Source organism: Coffea eugenioides, chromosome 2 (assembly GCF_003713205.1).
Source record: "Coffea eugenioides isolate CCC68of chromosome 2, Ceug_1.0, whole genome shotgun sequence".
Taxonomy (NCBI): Eukaryota; Viridiplantae; Streptophyta; class Magnoliopsida; order Gentianales; family Rubiaceae; genus Coffea; species Coffea eugenioides.
The window spans coordinates 69,049,692-69,065,725 of NC_040036.1; the positions used below are offsets into that span (position 1 = coordinate 69,049,692).

General features: G+C 35.2%; 2 protein-coding genes across 4 annotated transcripts; both read left to right on the forward strand.

Annotated features, from left to right (window-relative positions):
- Positions 1 to 281: 281 nt before the first annotated feature.
- Positions 282 to 7,943, forward strand: LOC113761653 (probable serine/threonine-protein kinase At1g54610). The gene is made up of 8 exons (XM_027304728.1): positions 282 to 444; positions 943 to 1,459; positions 1,549 to 1,833; positions 1,944 to 2,261; positions 4,246 to 4,473; positions 5,180 to 5,280; positions 5,865 to 5,976; positions 7,319 to 7,943. Exons 2-8 carry the CDS (start codon positions 1,052 to 1,054, stop codon positions 7,610 to 7,612), a joined length of 1,746 nt encoding a protein of 581 aa, XP_027160529.1. The 5' UTR covers positions 282 to 444; positions 943 to 1,051; the 3' UTR covers positions 7,613 to 7,943.
- A 3,291-nt stretch (positions 7,944 to 11,234) lies between these two features.
- On the forward strand, positions 11,235 to 14,909 carry LOC113761816 (ankyrin repeat domain-containing protein EMB506, chloroplastic-like). 3 transcript variants are annotated; one of them, XM_027304958.1, is made up of 8 exons: positions 11,235 to 11,317; positions 11,593 to 12,071; positions 12,463 to 12,542; positions 12,791 to 12,889; positions 13,001 to 13,099; positions 13,202 to 13,300; positions 13,386 to 13,484; positions 14,232 to 14,909. In XM_027304958.1, exons 2-8 carry the CDS (start codon positions 11,651 to 11,653, stop codon positions 14,334 to 14,336), a joined length of 1,002 nt encoding a protein of 333 aa, XP_027160759.1. In that variant the 5' UTR covers positions 11,235 to 11,317; positions 11,593 to 11,650; the 3' UTR covers positions 14,337 to 14,909. The 3 variants fall into 3 exon arrangements, with proteins under 3 accessions (XP_027160759.1, XP_027160760.1, XP_027160761.1); XM_027304959.1 differs by having other exon boundaries at positions 11,303 to 11,321; XM_027304960.1 differs by lacking the exon at positions 11,235 to 11,317 and adding an exon at positions 11,384 to 11,402.
- The last annotated feature ends 1,125 nt before the right edge of the window (positions 14,910 to 16,034 follow it).

Below are 16,034 nucleotides of genomic sequence, written 5' to 3' on the forward strand. Positions count from 1 at the left end.
AAAGAAAAAGAAAAAGAAAACCTAAAAAAGGTGAAAATGTCCATAGGACACCACAGCACCACCAAAGCAGTGGACCTTTGACTAGCAAGCAGCAAAAGCATATTTCATAAGAAAGCAATGATGAAGAGATCAACCATGCAAATACAATAATCATAACATATTGCTATAATACTTTATTATTTTATTTTTTTGTTAGTACAACAAAAAATAAAATAAAATAAAATAAAAACAAATAAATATAATAAAAGGAAAATCCAAATCTCGTAAGAGCTCCTGTCAAATTCCGATCGCTTCTCTTTCTAGTATGATTATTCTCTTTTCTTGTCTCGAGTCTCAACTCTTACAGACCCAGCAACTAGCTTTCTCCCTCTAGCTACACTTGGACCTCTGAAGCCATCACTTTTCTTCTGCTTCTTCCCCTTTTCTCAGATTTAATCCAATCAGGTTTCTTCTACTTTCTATCTTGCTTACGCGTGCGTGTATATGAATTTTTTTTTGATGAATTTCTCACTTTTTCGACTAGGGTTTTTATTTCTACACTGTGCTCACTTGACCCTTTTGTTTGTTTAATTATCTTTTGGGATTTCAGTATATGTTTTTTTTTTTTTGGGTTATTTTCTGTGTAGTTGTGATTTTCTTTTTAGTTCTGTTTTGGTGTGTTGATTTGTGGGAGTTTTGTGAAGTTTGATTAGTTGAAGTCGTTTACTTGATCAGGTTGAAGTGAGATTTCGATGCCATAAAAATTTGGATTTTTTTTATTTTGGGCTTAATGCCGTTTACTTTTAGTTTTAGCTCTATCTTGAGATATTTATTAGTGGGATTTTTTTTTTTTGTGAAGTTTGATTAGTTGACGATCAGGTTGAAGTTAGATAGTTATTTTTTACTTTTGGTAGTATATTGTTGATTAATTCTCTTGGTGAATTTTTTGGGGGGTTTTTGCAGGACATTTGAGAATTGAAGAGGTTTAAGATTGGGCTTTGTTGATTGGTTTTTTATAAATTTGGGTGAGGTTGTGAGAATGTTGTTGAGCGATGAAGTGTAGGTTTGAGAAATGGGGTGTGTATTTGGTCGTGAGGTGTCGTCTGGGGTAGTAAGCGAGTCTTCCAAGGATGAAAGGAGGGAGACGGCGGGTTATGAGAGAAAGAGTAAGGGTGTGAGTGTTGAGCCGAATGACAGGTTGGAGGTTGTGGTCGATACAGTCAAGGTAGATAATGAGAATAATACTGTTGGTGTCAGTAATTCCGCTTTGGAAACTAGGGAGGTTAAGGTGGAGGGGGAGGTAAAACCAAAGGGTGAGAGGAGAAGGTCAAAGCCGAATCCGAGGTTGGGTAATCCCCCTAAGCATAAATATGGGGAACAGGTTGCTGCTGGATGGCCATCTTGGTTATCTGCTCATGTTGGAGAAGCAATCGATGGTTGGCTTCCTCGACGTGCTGATAGTTTTGAAAAGATTGATAAGGTCAGTTCTGAGCTTGCTTGATACTTTGACTAAGCATAATGGTTAATTTTAGTCTGATTGATGTATGTGTTTTTTTATTTGTATTTCAGATTGGATCAGGAACATATAGCAATGTGTACAAAGCAAGAGATACTATAACTGGAAAAATTGTAGCTCTTAAAAAGGTTCGATTTGATAACTTAGAACCAGAGAGCGTGAGATTCATGGCTAGAGAGATTATCATCTTGCGGCGACTGGATCATCCCAATGTTATAAAATTGGAGGGCCTGGTCACTTCAAGAATGTCTTGTAGTTTATACCTAGTTTTCGAATACATGGAGCATGACTTGGCTGGACTTGCTGCAAGTCCTGAGATTAAGTTCACTGAACCACAGGTTAGACTAACAATCTATTCTAGTCTTACCTACTTGGTTATGAACTCCGCTTATGATCTTTGCTTGAATTGCAAAAAATGTTCAACTAATGGGTTAGTTATCTGTTGCAGGTTAAATGCTACATGAAACAGTTATTGTCCGGACTGGAGCATTGTCACAAACGCTATGTGCTTCATCGAGACATTAAAGGATCAAACCTTCTTCTCGACAATTCTGGAATATTGAGAATAGCAGATTTTGGATTGGCTACCATTTATGATCCTAACCATAAGCACCCAATGACTAGCCGTGTTGTTACACTTTGGTATCGACCTCCAGAGCTTCTTCTTGGTGCTACTGATTACGGTGTGGGTATTGATTTGTGGAGTGCTGGATGCATTTTGGCTGAGTTATTGGCTGGCAAACCCATTATGCCAGGTCGTACGGAGGTACTGATGAGTTTTTCATTTCTACTTTTTCAAGTTTTGGTTATTGAAGAGTTCCAATTATCTAATCTGTCTAAATTCTGTATGGTGTCACTTCATGAATTTCTTGCTTATCTCTTGTGTTTCCATCTGTATTTATATCTGAATAATGATCTGTTTTCCTTATATTGCTTGTATATGTGCTCAAGCGTAGGAAGACTGTTATCATTTTTCAAGACTATATAAAGTGATAGATTGGGCAGATAGGATATCTGCCTTTCTTGAAGTTGAATAGGTTGTTAAATATATATGGTCTAGTTATTAATAGGACTCTGGAGAATTGAGTATTAACATTTTTCCAAGTAGACCCTTAATTGACAGGGCTTTGTACTTGCATTATGAAATTATATTAAAAAAAAGAAGAACATGGAAAAAAATTAGCGTTTTTTCCACTAAAATGCTTCCAATATTGCTTTTGAAAGAAATAAACATTCTTTATGATACCCTTGGAAATTTGCTTACTGCTTAAGAAGATGCATTATTGTTAGCTACTAGGATATTTTTTACGCTAATGCTACGGAGAATAGTTTTTCACCTTTTCTATGTCATTTAGGAACTTGATAAAACTGAATGTCTATAATTTTTCGGTCTAAAAGTTTTGTCGATACATCAGGCTATGTCAAAAATATAATCTCTTATGCATCTCTGCCTTTTCGCATTGTCATGTTCCTTGTTTTTTTCCTTCTAGCTGAAGCTTAAGGCACATATTTTCAAATGAGCCTGGGTTCCATTTTAGGAGACATAGAATCTAATGTCATAAGGTTCAGTTTCCTTAGGTGCTTTTCAAGTGACACTCGAGGAAATTCTGTACTCGTGTTTCATGAATTCCTACTGTTGGCATCTAGCCATCTTCTACTCTTCTAAATGCAGCTTAGGATCCTTACTATCTCATGCTACTTCACAGTTCAATGCATGCCACAAATACATGTTTGTCAATAGTGTATGCTTGTTCTTGCAACTTATTTTTCAGTCTATTACTTCAAGCTATTGAAATAAGGCATGTTTGCTAAGTCATGATTCCTTATTTGCGTTATCTAGTTGAGCAGTCAGATCTTCCATGCTTGAATCAGTTGTCCCAGTCAATTATAGTATGAAGTTCTAGGTAGCATTGAATGGCTATGATGTTAAGAGAAAGTGTGGAAAAGAAAATGACGTAAAATGAATATTGGAAGAAAGAGGTAGGGTAGGTAGAAAATTGATTTTTTTGGAACATAATAAGGAGAAGTGACAGGTCACTATAACACGGGGAAGAGGATTATGACATTCTCCCTGCCCTTCTAGTGCCATCCTTGGTATTTTGAAATGTCTCAACATCTTAAATTTGTATGCGGAGAATTTAAGTTCAAGATCTGAAGATGAAAACAAATTTTTCTGGACCCACCATATTTTACACCCTTAGACTCAGATTTGACAAAAAGGAACCTATTGTGGTCCTCTCTTGATTTAAATGTATGCTCATGGTATTGAGCAGCCACAAGTGGTGAAACAGAGAGAGTATGAGCTGTCACAAATGGCAATCTCTCCTCGTGGAGGGTGCCATAACCAACCGCAGGGGGAATGGAAACAATGGAGGGAACTAGAAGAGAGAAGTCGTTGGAATGCTTCCCAGAAATCAGGATCAGATTTTTCTAGTATTACCTAAAAATACAAGTCAGAAGCAAATGTGAATGCCTTAAAGCAGCTTTTGGCTTGACAAAGCCTAGATTTTAATCAGCTGGTGGCCTGTTTTAAACAATTGAAACAGGCCCTAATGGATTTTTTTTAAAATAGATTGGAAACCTTTTACCTTCTCATGGACTTCAATGTCTAGAATGCTAGTGTTTTACATTATTGTAATGAAATATCAGGGTTTACATACATGCAATTGTTTAGGTTGTTATCAAATATTTTATAACTGCTGAAATGGTCCTTTAAAGGCCATTAACATCTATTTTTTTCTGTTACCAAGGTAGAACAACTGCATAAGATATACAAGCTTTGTGGATCGCCTTCAGATGAGTATTGGAAGAAGTGTAAACTACCTAATGCAACATTATTCAAGCCACGAGAGCCTTACAGGAGATGCATTAGGGAGACTTTTAAGGATTTTCCATCATCAGCTCTGCCGCTGATTGATACCCTCCTTGCAATTGACCCAGCAGATAGGAAGACTGCAACAGATGCACTAAAGAGTGAAGTAAGTTTTTCTTTTGTCTTGTTTTACCTGCAACTTAAATCCCAAAAGTTCCTTCTGACTCTTGAACCCATTTCAAAAACATTAATTAACTTTTCTAGCTCTTGGTGTTATTTTTACTACTTATGAATGACAATTTGGGGCTTCTTTTGGAGTAACTCACTATTTTGATACTTCTAGATCCATCTACTAGCTGACATTCTGACAAGTTTGGAAAATTAAAAGCTGTTAGATGTTAGGAATGTATAGGTTGACATGATTTAAAGAGTTTTAACTCGCATATATCTCACGTTAATGTGTCATCAATAGTGAAATCAGTTTGCCATCTTTGGAAGGTAGAGCTCCCCCAATATGCTGAAATAGTAAAATTAAACTTGGAAATTAAGTTTAAACTTTCAAATCAAGTTTCTGTCTCTGCATTATAAACACTGTGGAATTAAGGAGTTTTATATTGGAAGAAGTTGTCTAAATTACAGGTTAGTAGGTTCCTCGCTCAAACATTTGTATAATGTTAAACTGGAAATGCAATGAATTTGTGATTGCCCTGAGAAAAGCAACAAACTGAGTTTTACTCCTCGACATTCCAAAACAAACCTGTTGCATGGTTTCAGATAGAGTTCTTATCAATTGAAGTTAACTTGTGTACAATTATTGTGTAGATCTCCTGTATATGCCCTTCAAACTGTGTTAATTATTGTTAATGTTGCAGTTCTTTACTACGGAACCATTTGCTTGTGATCCTGCCAGTCTTCCTCAGTATCCTCCAAGCAAGGAGATGGATGCCAAGCGACGGGATGATGAAGCTCGAAGGTTAGGATGGCTTTTTAAACTTGTATTCTAGGAGCCTTAGAATTTTTGCAACAAACTCCCTCCTTGTGGTTTTCCTATTGCCTTATATGTCTCTTAAAGTTGGAAATGGGTGTGTCGACCATATATTTCTGTTAACAAGAAGTGCTGACTGGACAAATATGGCAAAAAGTTAGTGCAACCACGGGACTATAAACACAAAGGTGGACTTCAGGGTCCAATTTTATCATGGGGTTTTCTGCTGTAGTTGTCTTATCGTGCTTTATATGTGAGCTAAATTTTGAATCAACAGTTCGTCTAGTTTCTGGTATCTGTCCATTAGATTTTACTCTCATTCAGTGCAAGGGTGTTTAGTTCAATGCCTGTCTGCACTTTCTGTTAGTTTAATCTTTACATACATACGTACATACATATACATACATACATGTGTATATTTATATATTTATGTATATGTGTGTGTGTACATCTATACATATATATATGTACATGTATATATGTACATATATATGCTGCTGCTCCTGGCCTTTTTGAGTGCATTATGCATACGAATGGATGAGTATTTTGCTAATCTATCATCCATTTTGCAGACAAAGAGCTGCTACTAAAGCCCAGGGTGATGGTGCCAGGAGAAACCGAACTCGTGCTGTCCGGGCAATTCCTGCTCCTGATGCCAATGCTGAACTTCAATCTAATGTTGACGTATGTCTTCTTGTTGCTTGAACCTGTGAATAATCTATTAAAATGTGTTTACATATCATTCTTTTTACCCATGTTGAGGAATACACAGACTGCTTAAAAATGGGAACCTTTTCTGGGGGAAAATATATGCAGCTAAATGAAGATAATATTGTTTAGTAATCCATAATGATACAGTGCAGGTATTAAGCTCAAGATAAGCAGAGACTTATGTCATGTTACGAAATCCAAACACCCAAATCACATAAAATAGGAGAGACAAAGTGAAAGAAAGAAAGGGGGGGGGGGGTGAAGTAAAAAAAAAAAAAACTCATGACTCACTTCCTACTGGACTTCTAATTTTTGTATCAAATTTAGGTTGTTTAAGGGTGACAGTAGTTGTCAAAGTTAGCACAGCAGCAGTGGAAGTTTTCATTACTTTTGGACATTTGATTAAATAGCATTTGAAGAAAATTGTTCTGCACCTTAATTTAGATATTTCCAGAGTACTTGTGACACAAAATGCACTATAGTTCATCTATTTAACAAGATTTCATAAGATACAAAAGAACACACGGAATATATTCTAGACACTTCGATTCAAAGCTGATTGCATCGTCTTGTAAGCAAATTTTATGTCCTTATGTTGACATTAGGTTTCGGTTAAATGTTCTCATTTAGGTTCCTCGAGTGTATTTTTGTATTTAAACATTTGTGACCTCGGCAATTATGCTTAATAGAAATCTAAATGTTATCATGAGAGCAAGTAAAAGTAAGTATCAGTTATGTTGAACATTACCTTGCTATGCAGTTGAAAGCACAGTTGTACAGTAGAATGAAGTAATAAAATTGAAACAGAAGGGAGTTTGACATATAAGAATACAAATTCGTTTTGTGATTATGGATTTGGCTTTCAGGAAAAACCAAGAAAACGAAATAAAACCTTAATTAGTGTCTATCTATTTGTAGCCTCTGGTTCTTGATAAATGACTAAAAGTACATTTGATTTATATCGTAATGCTAAGAACTGAAACATGTAAGGTGCAGTCTGCAGGACATCCATACTATCACTTGACTTCCTTATATTATCCTTTTGTCTCAATGTATTATCCTTCTTACTTGCTAGAATCTTTTTGCATCATAAAGCAAGAATTCTTGAAATTTTATACTTGATTTCAAGTTGATCGTTCACTGCTCCAGAATCTTAACAGAGATATTAGGTGGTACCCTTGAATCTTCATTCTGGCATTATGGTTTGAGTTACGTGGCAGATTAATCATGTTTAACGCTACGACCTCTTTCAAGTCTTTTAGTTTTGTTTTGGTTAGCCAAGTTTCTTTGACTTGAACGCTTGTTTCTTAAGCAGCGGCGGCGTCTAATCTCCCATGCGAATGCAAAGAGTAAGAGTGAGAAGTTTCCTCCACCACACCAGGATGGAGCACTTGGTGTTCCACTGGGGGCTTCACATCACATTGATCCATCTCTCGTTCCTCCTGATGTGCCCTTTAGTTCCACGTCCTTCACATATTCAAAAGAACCTGTCCAAAATTGGTCAGGTCCGCTAGTAGACCCTGCTAATGGTGGCGCAGGGAGACGTAAGAAGAATGCTGCAAATGATGCACGGGAAGCGAGGAAAACAGGAAAGAAAGATAGAAAATAGCAATTTTGAGGGTGTAACATATAAGGGAATATTGGTTTAAAAAATTTTCAGGCTACACAGGGAATCAGGGCTGGCCATGGGAGTCTTGGATCTATTTATGCAGCTACACATTTCGTTCAAATGAGTTTGTTCAAGTGGTTTTAGAGTGGACTTATCCTATTCTTTTTCCAAAATAGATACTCCTTTCTTCTTCTGCTAGATTTGTTTTGGGGGCTATTAGCTTCCTTGTTACTGTGTATATGTTCTTTTCCTTTGGTCGGTTCCCGATTTTGAGATGTTTATGATGTTTATTTAGTGAAATTCTTGAATGAAATACTTCACCGTTTTCCTATTTCTTGGTAGCATAGTATCTCAATAAAATCTTTCATGTGGTGAAAAAGTGTCTTTCTTGCAAAGAAAAGTCCTTCCTTTTCATTCCTACACCTTAATTTCATTTTGCGGCTAGGCATTTAACAAACAAGGATTTTCACTTTCAACGCTACATGTTTGGTGAACCAGTGGCTAACCGAGGAAAGACAAAAGGAAGAAATAAGATAATTATAATTTGAGACAACAGGCATGCATGCATGATGCTTTTGTATTGATGTGAAAGGTTCGGCTAGTTGGTGTTATATTGGCAATAGAGAATTTAAGGTAATTAATAGTAAGGGAGGTCAATAATGGTAAACTTGTTCAACATCTATTTAAATGGTATATTGCGTGTGGGGGTTAACGTTACTTTTTGGGGTGTCAATCGGATTCCATGAGCTGGACTTCGATGAGCACAGATTTGGCTCAAAAAGTAAATGGGATTTTTGGGCTTTTAAGCTTAGACCTAGTTTGCTCGGCTCATGTTCGGCTCATTATTTAATATGTGTTTCGGACATATATTAGATTCAGTCTAAACTCATAATTAACGACATAATTATATAAGATTAATTTTTTTTACACCGATAGTAATGATTAACAACTATGTAAATTTTGAATTTGAAATTTAACTTTTGCACATGTATCATGAATTCAATGATGATAGAGTATACATTATCAGTATATATAAGATTTACTCAACTATATATAATATATTAATATTTATAAATTACTATAAAATTATTAATTCTTTAATGTTATAATATGTATAATTATATATTATATATATATCATTAATGTACAATTTTATGTGTGTGTATATATACATACACACATATATATGAATGGGCCGAGTCTTAATCGAGTTTGAGTCTAGTGAAGTTCAAACTCAATTCATATTTAATTCAGGCATAACTCTATTCAGTTCTATTATATATAACATTCATTGGGTTTTTATAGGCCAAAGTAGAGCTAGCCCGACCTCATTGACATCCTTAGTTCCTTGTAAGCTAATTTGAAAAAATTTATTTCGAATCTTAATTTTATGAATCTTTCTGATGGGTCTGCAGACCTCTCAAAATAGACACTTAAATAGCGTGCACTACACTTGAATAGCGTGATGCATCCATGAGTAAGGGAAGAAAGAAAAACCAAACTAGATTCACGAGTCCCTTGTATCTTTTGCTCTTGGAGATTTGGTTTCTTTTCTTTTTTACTTGTTTGTAGTAAATGTTTCAATCATTGTCGTTTGACACATTTGTCTCTTGTACTTTTGTAATTTGTAATTTTTATATTTGTACCTAGACTTCTCTCATAGAATTTAAAGCATCTAATGAAAAAAGAATTACATGAAAATTTTATAAAGAACTATCATTTTCAACACTTCAGAATGTAGCTTACCCAAAAAAATAAATAAATAAACACTTCAGAAAGTAGATGGTAAGCAAATGAAAAGCAGAAATATACAATTCTCAGCAATTAAGTTTGATTATTTACCATTTATGGGGGATGTTGATGTCTATTTTCATTCCAAATGAACTAATGAACTAAAATTCAAGTGGATAGATTATAACTAAGTTCGAATTGAGTACATTTGAAAAATGTAAAGAGAACACAAGTGTTTGAAATACGAGTCTTTAAAAAAAAAAAATCCAACAAGGGAAGAATGGGATTTAAAAAGGGGAAAGGAGAATGAGATTTGAAATACTAGTCAAGACTGACTAAATTGGCATCTCCTTCAAAATTAATACAAAATTTTCCTCACGAGAGAAAATCTCAAAGAAATTTGCTAAGGCTAAACTGGATACTCTCTCAAACTTAAGGGACTCAACTGCAATCTTATGGTAATGATTTCTACTTTTCTCCTTTTGCGGCACACTTTTTTTTTTTTTTTGTAAGATCGTTCAAAACATCTCTCACATTTTACAAAATGACTTTTTTCGTCCCTCACTTTTAAAAATATACTTTTACATCCCTTACAAATTCACATTGATCAAATTTAATCCTTATTTAGGTTTCCGACTAGTTTTTTGTCGGAATTCACCACGTGCCTTGCACGTGACTATTTTTGAAGGGCAAAATTATCACATCAAAATTTACATCATCCAATCCATAGTCTCTCACATTTCACAAAATGAATTTTTTTGTCCCTCACATTTCACAAAATGAATTGTTTCGTCCCTCACATTTCACAAAATGAATTTTTTCATCCCTCATTATTCATGTTTACGGATAACTTTTTTTTTAAACTAATGTATATATCTATTTGATTTCATCTGAACAATACGAATAGCATGTAATATATATTTATTTGAATTCTCCTGAACGTGCTGTTCATGTGAAATTAAAATAGATATATACAAGAGTTTAAAAAAAATTGTTAGTTTTTCACTCATATTTATTCCTTTTACATGAAAATTGAAAACAAAGAAGACATTTAATTCTAAATATTATCAAGTATTTATATCGAATTGAATTTAGACAGAAAAAAATAAACAAAGGAAAAGTATGACAAAAAGAAGTAAGTAATTGACACTTTCAAATTTTAAAATAATTATAAGGCAAGAAATTCAATTGTCGATCTTAAAACTAGCAATAAAAATTTCAAATTTAAACTGTAATTTGTTAGCATAACTATAGAATTCGAATTAACACCTATTAATTAGATACTCTTATTAAACAACTCAATAAATGAATTATTACTAAAATAAAAAAGGCTACAAATATTGGATAGATTCACATGGTGAAATTACATATATATATATAGGTTTAAAACAAAATTATTAGATTTAAACCCATATATATATCGATCTGTTTATGTGAAATCAAATAGAGATATATTACACATTATTTGTACTGTTTAGATGAAATCAAATATATATATACATGAATTAAAAAAAAACTATTCGTACACGTGGTCAATGAGAGATAAAAAAATTCATTTTGTGAAATGTGAGAGATGAAAAAATTTATTTTGTGAAATATAAGGGACGAAACAATTCATTTTGTGAAATGTAAGGGACTATAGATGGATTATGTAAATTTTGATTTGACAATTTTGCCGCTAATAAATGATCACATGCAAGACATGTGATGAATTCCAGTAAAAAAACTAGTCGGAAACCTAGATAGGGACCAAATTTGATTAATGTAAATTTGTAAGGGACATAAAAGTACACTTTTAAAAGTGAGGGACGAAAAAAGTTATTTTACAAAATGTGATGGACGTTTTTAACGATTTTCCCTTTTTTTTTCCTCTTCTTGTATGATTTTCATATTCATTTCAATTTCCACGGCGCCAAACGCTTCCTTACTAAACTCTGTATACCACACTCCCGCCGGCGACTGCAACAAACATCTGTCCGTAATGCTTATCCTAAACCGATAATTCCATTTTTTTTCCATGGCATTTGAATTCGGATAATTTTTTTTTTAATTTTTTTGGGTATGAAAACTACTCTGAGGGCTCAAATTTATTCAATACAGCCCTACGTCGTTTAATTCAACTCCCAACTTTCTTGATTTTTCCTATTGTTATTGGCAAAATTGTGTTGGGCTTTTTCTTTTTCCTTTTTTCATTTTTTTAGCATTTTTGCATCCTATACTGATTTTCTTTTTCTTTTTTTGGGTTTTAGATATCGTTTGGTTGTATTATATTCTAGAATTCCAGCTGAGGAGTTGAAAAGCTAGAAGATGATGGCTCCACTGGGCAGCCTAGAATTTTGTTGGAGACAAATGGGTTCAAATTTGTGTTTTGTTACTCCAATTCTTGAACCAGTTTCTAGTAGCAGGCTTAATTTCAGAAAAGTAATCAGTTGGCCCAAAGGAAAGAGCAGGGGCCCGGATTTTTTTCGTCGGAGGAATGATGGAGGAAGAATTTTTTGTTGTTTTGCTAATTCAGAGGGGGTTTATTCAGTGGCAAGTCGACGAGGGCGTTGGGAGGATCCAGATGATGGTAGTGGCAGTGAATATGATGAGGAGAGCGAAGAGGAGGAAGAGGAGGAGAGTGACTTGGATTTTGAGAGTGATTGGGAACCGGAGAATGGCGCTGCACGTCTCGTTGAAGTTGCCGATCACTTGTCTGAGAGCAAGGAGGAGGAAGATTTTGTAAAGGGTAATGCTTTTATTTTTTTGGTTTTTGGCGAGTTTCTTGTATGTATAATTATGTAGCAAACTGGGCTGAAATGAAGAAGTTGCTTTTAGAATATGTCTTGGGTAATGATTCTATACATTTCTGACTAACAAATCTTTATTATGAGTTCTTTGTTGGCATCTATAGTCTTAACTTTTCGATTTTTTTTTTTTTTGAGTTATGTTGCACTTCAAATGGGTTGGTCTTCTATTTTCTTGTTGCTGCGCTTATTGTATTTTGACCTCTTGCCCTATCAGATTATTCTGGATATTTGAATTTTCTTTCATGTAGTTTGAGGCTTCACCAACACTTCCAGCACCATTGATTGTTAAGTAAAAGAATTTGCTATAACTAGCTATCCTGTTCCTTGCAGAGGTTGAACAGCTTTTGAGCCCAGAAGAAAGAGCAATTCTGCAAACGAATGAAACTCCTTATTCGGAGAAAATATCAACTGTGAGTTTTAAGTTTCTTGAGCAGCCTCTTTTCACCACTGGGTTTGTTTTTCAATGAAATGCTTGCCAGCTTTTTTAACAAATAATAAGCTGTATAAAATTGATGTTTCCTTTTACTGCTTGTCGATATTAGACAACATCCTGTAGTGCAGGGAGTTGGGTCTGTGTTCATTTATTCAAGAGTTTTGATCATGCTGACTTGGAAACTAACTCTGTTTCATGTTTTGATTACTTTGAACTATCATCCAGGTAAAATGGAAACCTTTTCATACTTTTGCGCTGGCTGGGCAGATAAAGTTTATGGATAGACTTCTTGAAAATGGGCTTGATGTTGACCAGGTCGATAAGGTAATATATCTGTCTATAACCTTGAAGTGGTGGAGTTCTTGAAATCTGTTTGTAGAATTGGTATTAGCCCGATAATGATTGAGAAGTCACCTGAATCACTTTTGTGAGCAGGATGGTCTTACTGCCTTACATCATGCAATTATTGGCAAAAAAGAGGCAGTTATAAGTCACCTTCTCAGGAGAGGTGCAAACCCTCATCTTAGAGATTTGGTGAGAAGCTTATTCCAATTTACTGGCCACTTTTTTTTTTCCTTTTCTGAATTGAAAAAACTTTAAACATGCATGACGGATATATGTTTATCGTGTCATTAGGATGGAGTTACACCCCTTCACTATGCAGTTCAAGTAGGAGCAATGCAAACTGTCAAGTTATTGATCAAGCACAATGTTGATGTGAATGCTGCTGATAATGTGAGCATACAGTGTTAATCATTGACCTTCTTTCTGAGTTTTAGTTATTTAATCTCTCTCTCTCTCTCTTACATGCTCACATCAGGAAGGGTGGACTGCGCTACACATTGCCATGCAAACTAGAAACAGAGACATAGCGAAAATCTTGCTAGTAAATGGTGCAGACAAGACAAGGAGAAATAAGGTAAAAGCATAATTTATGCATATCTAAGGGCTTAATACAATTTGGTTTTTTGTTTCCAGTTTGTGTATGCGTGTCATCTTAATTTTAGGTGATCACATCTGGATACTTTGAGGCTTGACTAAATTACAAGTAGGCCACTTCAAGTTTGGAAAACTAAGACATCTTTTGTCTTTGTTGTCTTACGAAAGGAATACCCACTCATCAAAATTCAAGTAACCTAACAAATCATTCAAAAGAATTTTAAGTTGGAGAAAGTAGAAACACCTTATAGACCACACTTAAGTGGAATGTCTAACAAGCCCATGGCATTTCTTAAGCAAAACTCTTATCTCATTTTGTTGATGAACCTCGCCATTTTTCACTCCCCCCCCCCACCCCAACCCCCTGGGCCCTCGGAAAATGAATACGAATCACAGCACGCTCATGAGCACATGCCCTTCTCCTTCACTATCATAAAAAATCTATGACATGTCACTGCCCACTGTCCCTTTTTTCCTAAAAGAATCTCAAAGACTCGTGCATGCGCTGTGAAGCAACTTAACTGCCTGTAGTGTTTATACTAGTTGCCTTATTCCCACATTGATAATACTGTGGACTTCTCAAGCTTAAACTTCAGATCTTTCCTAATGAGTTTTTGTAAAAGATTGAATTGAATCAATATACTCATCAGTTCCTTTACATTCGTGGCATTAATCAATTTCTTCCGAGTGGCATTGATGAAATCAATTCAATCTCTGTCATGTTAAGGATGGGAATACACCTTGGGATCTCAGCTTATGTTATGGGAAGGATTTCAAGTCTTATGAGCTTGCCAGGTTACTCAAGATTGTACCAGCTTACAGAGAATTATGAGTGGTTATTGTGATGCCATTCTGGTATAGAAAATCTATTGTCAACACCAGAGGTGATTTGCAGTTTATTGACATGATAATAACCGATGATCAATCATGTTCAATAGCTTCCTTTCTAGCTAAATCATCTCAGCTCCTTGGACAGCAAAATTAGCCCATACATGCCTTGCCTTTGATCAAAGATACCATGCTTCTGTTCGTTAGGCATGGTAAGAGTGTTTGCAATATTGAAACAACTGTTGCATTCAGGACCAACTGTACTTGAAAGTGGAGTTGTTTAAGATACAAAACTCCCAATTGCCATGTCTCCAGATTCAAAACCATCACTTCTCCAATTCCGATGATGCAGAAATGGATCAGCATGCTCAATCTTGTGGTGATTGCTTCAGATCGGATAGTGTCACCACCAATTAAACATTTTTATTAGTCAACTGGATTTCCTTTCATGCTGATAGGCCCTTTATTCTCTTTTGTGACATTTAGTTTAGGACACTTTTTGACAATGAAGAGACTCCAGCCTTCTATTATCTTTACGTGAATAAACCTGCTAAATTGTAATACATTTGTTTGTGCACCGCCTTTTTTGTGTACCTTCTAGATGATTATACAGATATCTCTTTTATCACTTTTATTTACTTTGGATGTGGCTTTATAAGCGATTGAGATGCTGTCCAAAATCTTCTGCTGTGAATTTAAACAATGCTCTACTGCGACTGTGACAGTTCTTATAACTCTAAACCCCAATTTTTCTTTCTTCCCTGCTATTAAAAATGGAAGGCTTGGGTAGTTCACTTTAAAACCTGAAGGTCCATAAAAGCATCGTGAGAAATGAATGATGCTCAGAAATATGTGTGAGTTCTGCATCCAAACAGTATTGTCAAACAAATGGCTAAAAATTAGAAACACAGCTTCTACCACAACAATAATAAACACCAAGAGTGGGAAAAGACATGATTTTATAAAACACAAAAAGATGCAGTAATAATATTCATTACCTACATAATGTGAAGCTTCATCTACTTTTGCAATACTTGCTTTACATGACAAAAGTATTCATTTCAAGGCTTCAAGCTAGCAAAGACCACCACCCACAAACATACAGCAAAAGTACCCAAGATTGCCTTTGTATAACACCATGCAAAACCTAGCTATATTTCTCCATCCATCAAAGTTAGCACAGTTGTGCTCATGACCATCAAAGTTGGCAGTGTCCCTCTGGAAAGATTGGGTAAAACACCCTGAATATGTTTGAAACATCTCAGTAGATGTATAGAAACAGTCAATCAAATCAAAAGAACATTTTCGTAGAATCCTGCAAAATTCTAATAGTATGAGATCTTGTAAATATCAAAACCCCCCACAGGAACAAGATCGTTCATTCAATTTCACCACATTTGCCTGATCCCCCTGATTATCAATACTCCTTGTTGTTTTAAGTGTATGGCATCCCAAATGCGACGTTAAAGAAGCAGCTGTTCGTACTTTAGACTTTAGTGTGTGAAGCCGCCTATTGAAGGTTTAAGAGCCCAAAACACGGATTTAAACACCTTGAAATCCCCCATGCTTGTTTTATCATGCCTCCACTCCACAACAGTCCCGAGGTTGTACTGTTGCAATGCATTTAGATATCTATACAGTTTCCATTTAACAGGACAAACGCTTTTTGCCCCTCCATCAGTGCCTTCTTGTAGGAAATATC